Source organism: Bidens hawaiensis, unplaced genomic scaffold, assembly GCF_021521415.1.
Source record: "Bidens hawaiensis isolate Kalapana, Puna unplaced genomic scaffold, B.hawaiensis_p1.1 tig00006781_1, whole genome shotgun sequence".
In the NCBI taxonomy this organism is placed as follows: Eukaryota; Viridiplantae; Streptophyta; class Magnoliopsida; order Asterales; family Asteraceae; genus Bidens; species Bidens hawaiensis.
This window is the reverse complement of record NW_027491463.1, coordinates 1,260,270-1,273,096: the sequence shown is the minus strand read 5'-3', so window position 1 is coordinate 1,273,096 and position 12,827 is coordinate 1,260,270. Positions and strand designations below refer to the sequence as shown.

At 35.5% G+C, this 12,827-nt stretch overlaps 1 protein-coding gene across 1 annotated transcript; it reads left to right on the top strand.

The window, feature by feature from the left end:
* Positions 1-3,842: 3,842 nt before the first annotated feature.
* LOC143633554 (pyrophosphate-energized vacuolar membrane proton pump-like) lies at positions 3,843-10,854 on the top strand. Its single transcript, XM_077101831.1, has 8 exons — positions 3,843-4,104; positions 5,578-6,152; positions 6,962-7,341; positions 8,558-8,644; positions 9,018-9,348; positions 9,868-10,278; positions 10,353-10,412; positions 10,648-10,854. The coding sequence occupies exons 1-8, from the start codon at positions 3,870-3,872 to the stop codon at positions 10,852-10,854; spliced, it is 2,286 nt and encodes a 761-aa protein (XP_076957946.1). The 5' UTR covers positions 3,843-3,869.
* The last annotated feature ends 1,973 nt before the right edge of the window (positions 10,855-12,827 follow it).

Sequence of the window (12,827 nt, the reverse complement as noted above, 5' to 3'; positions counted from 1 at the left end):
TAATGAACAGTTGGCCTAAGCCCATATGTAATATAAACAAACTGGCCTATTATCTTAGGCTTAGCAACCAAGCCCAACTTAGAAAATAATATAAATGTTAGTGGAAAATGTGTTAAGACAGCTTAACCCCAGCCAGGGGCTCTGCCCCTTGGACCCCGCTAGGGGCTGCTGCCCCCTAGAACCCTGCTGCCAGGGGTGCTGACCCCGGACCCCTGTTCGTTGTGGGTTATATAAGATAGGAATACTATATGAGTAGCAATAGTTAATTGATACATGTGAATATTATACAGTTAGCCGTTGCTGCGAGCTCAAGAAGGGAATAACTATTAACGGCGAACGTAACCGCATTCAGGTGAGGTTTCTAGCCCCATTCCTTGTTATGTTTTCGGGGCTGTGTGCATACTCGATGTGATTAGTTATTACACTTACCTTAAGTGGTAAGTGTACGCCTATTATGAAATATGTGTTGATATAAAGGAATACTTGACGGTACATCAACGATCTTCGGATATTGCATGTACTATCAGGAGTTAGTTAGATGATATGATTGTTTATATATGTGTTGTATGTATGAAGTATGTACGTTATAGAATATAAGTATGAAAGAAAGTATGTAAAATATATATATCTGTGAAGGAGGGTGGCAGACCCTAATAATATCTGTGAGGTTATAGGTGAAAGACTCTTTAAAACGTAGAAGTATGTATGTAAAGTAAGATAAAATCTGAAAGTAATAAAGAAAGAAAGTATGAAAGTAAGAATGAAGGTATATACTTACGTATGTACGAAAGATAGTAAAAGAGGTTAAGTATGTAATATAAGGAAGTATTGTATGTTACTTGTATTAACTAGAACTCACTCAGCGTAGCTGACTTTTAGTATGCACGCAGGTGAGTAGGATGAAACAACTCGCTTGAGGGGGACACGTGGCATTGAATAAGAGGCTGACATCGATCGGAAGACCCAAGACGTTTATTAGTTATGTTTTAAAGATAGTATGTTTATTTAGATAAGTTATGGATAAATCTGTATGTTTTATTGAAAGTTTTTATATTCCGCGAATGTTTTTATTAACTCTGATTATTAGAACTATGTTGATGAGTAAATCCAACGTCCAAATGTAAGGTATCGGTAAAGGGGCCTTACACATACCCAATAACAAGCTAGACGAACACCATAGATATTTTTTTAAGATATGATCTAGTAAATAAATATCAACACTTGATTTTGGGAATTGGTTTCCTAAACAATTGCACTTAAAAGAATAATAAATTATATGGATAATTTATTTTAGAGAGTTTAATTTTAATGTTATTTATTTGGTTAAATAACATTCAAAAGAGTTATGTAATGTTGCATGAACTTTGTAACATGTAATATTGTGTTACATGTCACAAATATTAATAAACTTGTAACAATGCAAAATTTAAATTTCAAAAGTGGCGGTGGACCACATTATGGCCGGCCCTCTTATGGGGATTACACCCCATCCAATTTGCATGCAAGTTTATTGATTACTTGTTTATTCCATGAACTCTCTTATCTCTCTTCTCTCAAAAATATTCTTTCAATATTTGCAAGAGTTCTCCTTCTTCTTCTTCTTCTTCTAAAATATCGGCCTAGAACAAGAACAAGGAAGGGGCTCATCATCAAGTACAAATCCTAGCTAAAGTGATGTCTTGTTGGTGGCTTGGAGTATACTAGCTTGAGGCATTCATTTTTGAAGGCTTGCATTCACAAGAGCATCATCAATCTTCAAGTTTCCATACTTTAAAGGTAGATTTACATTCAATGGTGAATGTACCTTTTGCATGTTCTTGTCTTTGAGTTTTGATAGCATGCATGTCCATTTTTGGATCCGGGTTTGGGTTTTATCTTAAAATCGGTTTTAATATGAACAAACTAACAAAATTTAAAACTTTAATCCGTTGCGTTTTTACATATAATGGGTTATATGGAATTTGATAATCTTGTTAAATCCCAACAATATGTAATTGTATAAGAGGGTTAAAAATGTTTTACAGATTTTCAGTGAGTTCCTTTTGAATCCCAAGATTGACTTCTGCCTTCGGCTCGATAAAAACTGGCAACCCATACAAAGACGCGATGGTCAACAATTCAAGAATGTACATGATTGACCGTGGGGCACATTCGGGGAGAAGCTGCACGAGACCGTGCGATTTTAGAAATTAGAATAATGTGAACAAAAAGACAAACAACACAAATATACACCGCTCTTAAGAGTACCGATTTGTATATTAAGTTTTACATGCTGACACTTGAAGTCAAATTTACTAATATTTAAACTTATAAACCGTCAAGCTTCTCATAACTTTTTTATAAAAGCGACAAAATTATATTTTGTATATTACAAGCCTCACCAACAGAGTTAAATTTCATATGAAATTGAATTGAAGAAGTACAAAGTCTGACTTTAAAAGTCAAACCTACAAAATAATCATTTAGTACCAATCCCCATAACAATCAGTTTGACTTTCTAAAGTCAATATTATTTACATAAGAAGCCGGTTTGGCTTGGCTCAGTTTGGGCTCAAACGAAATAATAGATGAAATATTATTTAACTTTTAAAAACCGTTCGGTTTGATTTCGGTTTTTGGGTTCGTCTTGTTTTTTCAATTTAATGATTTTTTGTTATAGTTCGGTTTTAATTTTTTCGGTTTTTGGTTTCGGTAATTCTGTTTCAGTTTTTTATTTCATTTCAGTTATTTTTATTTCAAGTTTTTTCCAGTGTTTGTTCGGTTCGATTAGACAGATAGATGAATCATGGTTCGGTTCGTACAGAAAAATGCCCATAACCATCAGTGATGACTTTCGAAAGTCAACTTTAATATCATGAAATATTATTTAGATAACAATCTGGTTTGGCTAAAGTTTGGGCTCAAACCGAAATAATAAGCGAAATATTGATTTTGACTTTATCGACACCAAGATATCGTATGTCTGGTTAAAAAACATAATCTAACCAGAATGCACTCGCTTAACACAGAAAGAAATCAACGTTAAAAATATAAATTTAATAAAAAAGAGTTAGGCTAAACGTACACTTTCCCTTGCTAACCATACACCTCCTTGAACTTTTATTTCCTCTTAACATTTAAAATTGACATGTTTGTCCCTCTTATTCTATCTTATAATTATATCAAAATATCAAATAAAAAACTATTAGGTTTTATTTTTGTTTTATAGTCTTTTTATATATTTTTATTATTGATTTTATTATTTTATTTCTTTAAGATCTTATTAAAAGTTTGTTTATTTTTTTATATGTATTAAAAAGTTTTGTATACTTTCTCTAGCTATTTTATTATTTTTTAACTTTTTTATAAAGTGCATTCAAAACAAAATTTTTTTGTCAGATCTTTATTATGAGCTATCACATGTCTTTCCTTTTTCCTATGAAATTAATGTTACCTGAGAAAAGAGTCAAATTTGTTTATCAAATTGTATGTTATTTAACCCGTTTATTTATAAAAAAAGTTAATAAGATTTTTATATAAAAGAATGTAAACTATCTATTAATTTTAAATAAGAAAAATCACTCTCCAAAAAGATTTAATCAAGTATAGAAACAAAACGTTTTTTAAAACAAGAAAAACAACGTTTTTTAAATAAGAAAAAAAAACATTTTTCTAAGTAAGGTAAAAAATAGTCTCTACATCTCCACGGTCCACACAACACACACAACAACAAACTCTCATCTCTATATATATCACACCAACCTTAAAAAACCATTCCATCTCCACACAACCCCCCCCCCCCCCCCTTCAAAACCCCTCACTCACTCTTCATTATTATTATTATTATTATTATTATTATTATTATTATTATTATCACCTTTGCCGTGTGCATGGGGACGTCCACAATCCTCCCTGACGTGGCAACCGAGATTGTGATCCCGGTGTGTGCAGTGGTTGGAATATTCTTCTCCCTCATCCAATGGATTCTCGTCTCCAAAGTTAAGCTCTCGGTCGATAAACCCGACGCTAAAAACATGTTCAAAGAATCTTTGATCCAAGAAGAAGGTGTTAATGATCATAACGTTGTTCAGAAATGCGCTGAGATTCAGAACGCCATTTCGGAAGGTATAGTTTTGAATATTATTTCGATGATTATAATATTACATAACTAAAATTATGATTATTCATATGATAGTTTATTACTAGAGAAATCTAGAACTGTATCCATGAATTGAATGATGTGGATGGCTGTTGAGATTAATAACTAATTAATTAATTAACTAATGATATTATACTTTTTATAACATTAATTTGTAGGGGTGTAAACGAGCCACCGACCCAGACTAGGGTGGAGCTCGGCTTGTGAGTTGTTTTCTCAAGTTCGGTTTGGTTCATGTGTTATTTACTAATCTATTTATATACGTTTTTACATATTTTTATGTATCTTGAGAAAAAAAATAAACGAGTCTAAGCTTGGCTTAAGCTCATGTAGTACCTTAAACGGGCCAAATCTCGTTTTTAGCTATTTTTCTAAAGCTCGAGTTCAGCTCGTGAGTTGTTTTCTCAAATTTGGTTTATTTTCATTTATTATTTACTAGTTAATTTATAACCTTTTAATTGTTTTTTTATTTTTTTGAAAAGAACCTTAAATGAGCCTAGACTTGGCTCGAGCTCGTGTAGTAGCTTATACGATCCCAAGCTCGGTTTTGAGCTCCATTGTGGAAGGTGAAATTAATACCTCGAAGTCTAAAAGTGATAAAACTTAAAAGTACCCAGGGTTTGAGCTCAGGCTCGATAACTAAACGAGTTTTATTTAAGAATCGGGCTTGGCTCGAGCTCAAACAAGCTCTGGTTGTTTCTAGCTTTTTATCGATCCGATCTCAAGTAGCTTGTGAGCTGCTCGACTTGTTTGCCCCCTTATTAATATGCATATCCATCAAGTTGGTTTGACATGAAGTTTATGTTTTCTTCCTTACTTCTGTAATTTTTTTTTTGTTGGTGCTTATTAATTTAGATTGTATTTGTATACTTGAATTTTGTAATATTTGAACATATGATTTTTTATTTTTCGTAATCATTAAGTTTGATGGTTATTAGTTCATTGTATATTAATTATGTTAGTTTGACATGAAGTTTTTGTTTTCTTCCTTAATTCTGTAATTATTACTTATTTTTATATTAGTATTAGTGGCAGTAATTAATTTAGATTGAATTTGTATACTTGAATTAATTATATATGAACATATAATTTTTATTTATTTTTTAAACTTGTAATAAGATGAATTATACTAGTAGGTTCTAAAGTTTTGTTTGTTTGTTTATTTGCTCTTTTATCTGTTGCTAAAATATTCTTGTCACTGTAATAATTAATGATACTATATTGTTATGGCAACTAATTTCTATATTCATTATGCTGGTTTGACAATTTTTTCTTCTTTAATAATTATTATTATTCTTTTCAATATTAGAACAATTTCCTTTTTTTGTAAAGTTTTTATCATAAAGTTTGATGTTAATGGGAACTCTGCAATATTAGAACATATTCTTGATTAAATTGACAGGAACTAATTTTTATTTTATATATATTTTATATTGCAGGAGCAACTTCTTTCCTGTTTACAGAATACCAATATGTTGGCATTTTCATGATCGCATTCGCGGTCCTAATCTTCGTGTTTTTGGGCTCCGTTAACGGATTCAGCACGAGTTACCAACAATGCACATACAACCCGTCTAAACAATGCAAACCGGCTCTTTTCACAGCCATATTCAGCACTGTTTCATTCATCCTCGGTGCCGTAACGTCTGTAGTTTCTGGCTTCCTTGGAATGAAGATTGCCACATATGCAAATGCCAGAACCACACTCGAGGCACGAAAAGGCGTTGGAAAAGCGTTTATTGTTGCATTTCGGTCTGGTGCGGTTATGGGCTTCTTGTTGGCTGCAAATGGGCTTCTGGTGTTGTTTGTGACTATTAATATTTTTAAGGTTTATTATGGGGATGATTGGGAAGGTCTGTTTGAAGCTATTACTGGTTATGGGCTCGGTGGTTCTTCGATGGCTTTGTTTGGGAGAGTTGGTGGTGGGATTTATACTAAAGCTGCTGATGTTGGTGCTGATCTTGTTGGCAAGGTTGAGAGGAACATCCCGGAAGACGATCCACGAAATCCCGCGGTAAATATTTCATTTTTCACATATGTTTTTCGTAAAATTTGAGATCGGCTCGTTAAAAAGTTGAATCGGGTTGTGCTCAAACGAGCTCGAGCATAAAATAAGCTTTTTTAAATTAACAAGGCTGAGCTTCAATTATCGAGCTTGAGCTGGCTTGCGAGCCTAAGCAAAGCTATTATTTATACTTTTTTATTTAATATTTAATGTTTTAAATATATGTTTATATACTAATTGTTATTCATAAAATTATGATAAATAATTTATATTATGTTATGTATAAAAGTTATAATCAAAATACATGTAAAAAATAATTGTAAATGTATATACACATATAAATAATAAATGAGCCAAAAAGCTAACGAGCCGAGTTCGATCTTGAGAAACTACTGATGAGCCAAGCATGGGCTTTAGAAATAGAGCTCGAAACGAGTTGATCTCGAGCTCGAGCACTAGTAAGTTAAACGAGACGAGCTTTAGAAATAGAGCTTGAAACGCGCTAAGCTCGAACTCTAGTAAGTTAAACGAGCCGAACTCTGGCTTGGCTCTGCTCGTTTATTTTGTCAAATTTAGTTAGAGAAGTTACGTTATTTCAACAATAATCTTCTTTTTAATGAATTGTTTTATACGTTAAGAATAAAATTTGCGCAACCTACAAGTTTGTCTGACCCATTTGACCCGTATCCTTTTTCGTCGTTTTTCCATCGACCCATTAGAGATAGTAAAAACAACGTAAATCGACCCGTTCACAAGTAAACGGGTCAAAAGTTTTTACATAGGTGATATCTGATGTTGACCTGGTCAATGTGCTGCAGGTCATTGCTGATAATGTTGGTGACAATGTTGGGGATATTGCGGGTATGGGGTCCGATCTGTTCGGGTCATATGCCGAGTCATCATGTGCTGCACTCGTTGTGGCTTCCATTTCTTCATTCGGAAACAACCATGACTTCACTTCAATGATGTATCCTCTGCTGATAAGTTCAGTTGGCATACTTGTTTGTTTGTTAACTACATTGTATGCCACTGATATTTCTGAAGTCAAAACCGTTAAGGAAATTGAGCCCGCTTTGAAAAACCAACTTATTATTTCGACTACTTTGATGACGGTTGGTATCGCACTCGTGAGTTGGATTGCTGTTCCTTATTCTTTCACAATTTTCAATTTTGGAGTTCAGAAAGAAGTTAAGAACTGGTAGGCCTGTAATTCGTTTAAAAACGAGGCGTGTTTGGGTTGACCCGTTTAATAAATGTACCGTGTTTGGGTTGACCTATTTAATAAACGGGTCGTGTTTGGGTTGGCTCGTTTAAATAACGTGTTGCGTTCGGGTTAGCCTGTTTAGTAAACGGGTCGTGTTTGGGTTGGCCCAAATAAACGGGTGTGTTTGGGTTGACTTGTTTAATAAATGGGTCATGTTTGGGTTGACCGTTAGCCTATTTAGGTTTCAAAATTTGATTTTTGAAACTTTGTAATTTTATAAATGGCTTCAATAATTTTTTGGTTTATTAATGAAAATTTGATTTATTACGGACATATTTTATTTTTATTATATAATTTCTGGACTCTTCAAAGTCTTTGCAAACTTGTTTGGGTTAAATTAAAAATAAAAACTTTGGTAATAAATCAATTCATTTATTCAAAGAAACCCTCTCTTTAAATTTAGTAAGATAATATCTTTGATATAAATGAAATTATCATTTAATTTATATGAAAAATATCGGAGTCATTTATCTTGGGTTTGGTTGAAAAGTTTAGATTCGGGTTAAACGAGTCGTGTGCAGGCTGACCCGAATATAATTTATGTCCGGGCTAGTAGGGGTGTTCATCGTTTCGGATATCGGTTTATTCGGTTTTAAATTTTGTTTGGCCCTAATCGAAAACCGAAACGATCCGGTTATTATTTGATTTATTTGATTGAATTCGGTTCGGTTACCAGAACTATTCATTAATCGATGAAAACATCCGAACGATTTACAATGAAGTGACAGGTAAGCGGGAAACAAGCTGCGCTGCAACCCCCTTTTGGCTAGCAAACCCAATACTACTAAAAACAAAGTTTCGGTTCTTATGGGCCGATACATTACTATGCACGACTTTCTGAACTCTGTTCAAAAGGTCCACGGCATCCGGAGCTAAGACACCAAATGTGTCATAGGCAAAGGGGATAAAAGTATGGTTCAGTTTGTGGAAAAGTATGTTACCCGAATATACAAGATTTGTGGAACCGATAACCAAACTGAAAACCAAATTCACAATTCGGTTCAGTTTTTTCGGGTTACGGATATGGTTTGGTTTTCAGTTTTTTTACACGAATAAAGTATGGTTCGTGTCTGGGTACCACGGTTCAACCTGCCAACAGGCATGGCAGACTTTTATTCACAGTTGTAAACTCACTAAGTTGACTTTGCAGGCAATTGTTCTTATGTGTTGCTGTTGGTTTATGGGCTGGCCTTATAATAGGATTTGTAACCGAGTACTACACTAGCAACGCTTACAGGTATGATATTATTTATACGAGTTAACTACACAAATGGTCCGTGCGGTTTGGGTACTAACTTTAAGTTGCATGTTTGGGGTCAGTAGTTTAATTTTTGTAACAAGTTTTAAGTATTAACGCTAACTTTTGTTAACTTTCTTGTTAAGTCTGATAAAATGACAAAAATACCCTTAACATTAAAATACAATAAGTAAAAAATGTTAACAGAAGTTGGTGTTAATACCTAAACTTGTTACAAAATTAAAACCATAAACCATGAACATGAAACTTTCAAAGTTAGTACCCAAACTGCAACGACCATTTGTTTATTTAACTCTAATATACTTTTAATTTGTCCTTTTATCTTTTTAAAATTGTTTGTTACATCTTTTAGCCCTGTGCAAGATGTTGCTGATTCATGCCGAACCGGGGTTGCTACAAATGTCATATTCGGGCTTGCATTGGGATATAAATCTGTTATCATTCCTATATTTGCAATAGCAATAAGTATTTTTGTGAGTTTTAGCTTTGCTGCCATGTATGGCATTGCTGTGGCGGCTCTCGGAATGCTGAGCACCATAGCTACAGGTTTGGCCATTGATGCGTACGGGCCCATTAGTGACAATGCCGGCGGCATTGCTGAGATGGCGGGGATGAGCCACCGGATTCGTGAGAGGACTGATGCTCTTGATGCTGCTGGAAACACAACTGCTGCTATCGGAAAGGTACATTCGTCAAATATGATCATGATGTTAGTAATATTCGAACCGGCAACAAATACAGAATTAAAGTTACCAACTCTAGACACACTTTTTGTCTAAGTTTTTGTTTTTCAAATATATAATTAGTTTATTTATGATTACAAACTTATATTATTTCAGTAATAATCTATAAGATCTATTTTAGTGAAATGATTTATGCTTGGGAGATTTTCGGGCTGGCTGACTTATTTGACTCGTTTCCTTTCATGTTAATGTTTTATTTTACCTGTTTGACCCGTTAGAAATAAAAAATAACTAACCCAATTATAAGTAAACGAGTTAAAATTTCCAGCTCTAGAACCACTTTCTGTCCAAATTATTATCATTTCAAGTAATGATATAATGATTTATGAGAATTTATGTGTGGGCGGTTTTCGGACCATTTGACCCGTTAGTAACAAAAACAACATAAATCAACCCATTCTTAACCAAACGGGTCAAAATTCCCATCTCTAAACCGATTCTTTCCGCTCTTATTTTCAGGGTTTTGCTATCGGGTCCGCAGCCTTGGTCTCCCTAGCTCTATTCGGTGCATTCGTGAGCCGGGCCGAAATCACAACTGTAGACGTACTAACCCCAAAAGTCTTCATCGGGCTTATCGTGGGGGCCATGCTTCCGTACTGGTTCTCAGCAATGACAATGAAGAGTGTCGGGAAAGCCGCTCTTAAAATGGTTGAAGAAGTCAGAAGACAATTCAACAGCATCCCGGGCCTCATGGAGGGGACCGCTAAGCCTGATTATGCGACATGTGTCAAGATCTCAACGGATGCATCCATTAAAGAGATGATCCCGCCTGGCGCGCTTGTTATGCTTACTCCACTTATTGTTGGGATTTTCTTTGGTGTCGAGACGCTTTCGGGTGTTCTTGCGGGGTCTCTAGTGTCGGGTGTACAGGTAGTTTTAAAATGTTTAAATTTTAAATATTTTAACCTTTAAATGAATGAGCTAATATGCTATGTATAATGCAGATTGCTATTTCTGCTTCGAACACTGGTGGTGCGTGGGACAATGCGAAGAAATATATCGAGGTATAATTAAGAAGCCTTTTCTTTTACTCAAGTAGCTTGCGGCTTTAAACTCGCTCGAAAATAGGTCTTTTTATTTTCAAATTTTCAAAATTAAAAGAGCCGGCTCGAGCTCAAGCCTCAAGTTTCAGCTCATTAGAGAGTTTTCGAGCCGAGCTGGCTTGGCTCGTTACACAACCCTACTTTGGACATGAATCATTTGTTAACCTGACCATTATTCTAATAATTACAACTTTAGGCTGGTGCTTCTGAGCATGCAAGGACGCTCGGTCCAAAAGGATCGGACCCACACAGGGCAGCCATGATTGGTGACACCGTTGGGGACCCGCTAAAGGACACATCTGGCCCGTCTTTGAACATCCTCATCAAGCTCATGGCTGTTGAGTCGCTCGTGTTTGCTACGTTTTTTGCCACCCATGGAGGCCTTCTCTTCAAGATTTTCTAGACTTTTTATGAACATAAGGAAATGTGAATGAAAACTTTACTGATTTTCAAGATCTTTGAACACATGTTGGTGCTTTATGCTTGTCAAAATCTGTAGTGGTGAAATATTTATGAGAAATTAGAAAATTTTCCTAACACAGGTTGATGAGTGATGAATGATATAATGCTGATGATAATAAGTAGTTAAATCTAATGCAGAGTGGCTCATGTAGGCAACAATCTTGTAAACTAAAAAATCTGACTTAGGGTCTTTTTCGCCTAAAACAGTAAGCTAGTCTCGCAAAGTAGAGTGGCTCGAAGGCTCACATAGCTAGGTGTGCGAGTATGAACCAGCCATGCATGTGAGCGCTAACCAGTCATGTTTGCGAGTGTGAACTTGTCATGTTGCGAGTGTTTTGTTTAGTTCGTGGCATTGATAGTTTTGTCACTTGAATCGTGTATAGTAGTTTAATGGTTCAAGACGTGAGAAGTTTAACCAGTCAAGGACGTGACATGTGAGTTTTAGACCCCTTCTCTTTGAACGTTTTGGGGTTGGTTTGCATATGTATACGTGTCATGTGTAATCGTAAAGGAAATGTTTGTGTAATACCAACCAGTCTATGAGTTAGTCTAGGCTCCCTCGTATGGGCACAGTTCAAGCTCTTGTATGAGCATAGCAACACCTCAGTCATCTCACGGTCAAGAAGGCATGTAATGATGTGCAAGAAATAACAGGTTCCGTACCCGAACCGGTTCCAGGTCATACCCGGTGGACCCAATATCCGGTTTGGGTATTTATATACCCGAAAGTCCTACCCGGTTCCTCATATTATTTCTGAAATCGGGTTGTACCCGGTTCCTACCCGGAAAAACCGGTTCCGCCGGGTATTGGACATTAAATGATGTTGCAACTCAAAAAAGAGCCGTTGGAACCGGTTCCAACGGTAATATAGCCGTTGGAACCAGTTTTTGATGTCCATGAACTATATAAATTGATTAGTTATCCATTGTTTTACCACCGAACTCAAAAACACTAAAAATACTTCTCGGTTTACACTCGTTTTACAACACCGACCAACCTACTTCTCTATTTTTTTCACTTCCACCCCTTGTTAGTTGTTACCATGGTAAGCACCAACAAGGCTAACAAGAAGGCTTCTACATCCGTTTTTATTGACCTGGTTCGTGTTGAAGAAGACCCCAAAGTTGTGAAGGTTCTCACACATACCCGCAACGATAATGTATGGAAGAATTGGGATTTGGCTGAGTTGATCAATGGTGACGTTAAGGCTCGTTGCAAATTTTGTGGCACTTTCTTAAAGCATGATTCTAACTCTACTTTAAAAAAGCACATTGACAAAAAATTTTGCAAGGCCTTGAAAGAAGTTCCCGCAACGGACCAAGTCGAATTGGGTCGAGATGATACACTCTTTCGTTACAACATGAACCGGGTTCATGATAGAATGGCGAAGTTTGTTATTCAACATGGTTTTCCGTTTAACCACTTTGACAACCCCGAGTTGACGGCCATGATTCGGGAAACTCTACAACCGCGATATACACCTGTAAGTCGTACTACCCTTAGACGTCATTGTCTCAAACTATGGGAGTGTGCAAAAAAGATTTAATCGAGTTTTTTCAAACTTTGCAAATGAGTGTGAGTTTAATTAGTGATGTTTGGTCGGCATCACACGGGTTACCGGAATCCTACGTTTGTGTCACCACTCATTGGGTAGATCGGGTGTCTTGGCAATTGATGAAACACACCATCGATTTTGAAAACTTCCCGTACTCACATACCGCCGATAAATTGTTTGAAACTGTAGATGAGGTAATAACGACTTATAACTTGAAAAGAAAAGGTATTTTCTATGTAGTTTGATAACGCAACAAACAATACAAAGGTGGTAGAAAATTTTATCATAAAATATTCACCACCTTTTTACGGGAATTTTTTTCATGTTCGATGTGTTACACATATTATCAATTTGGTTA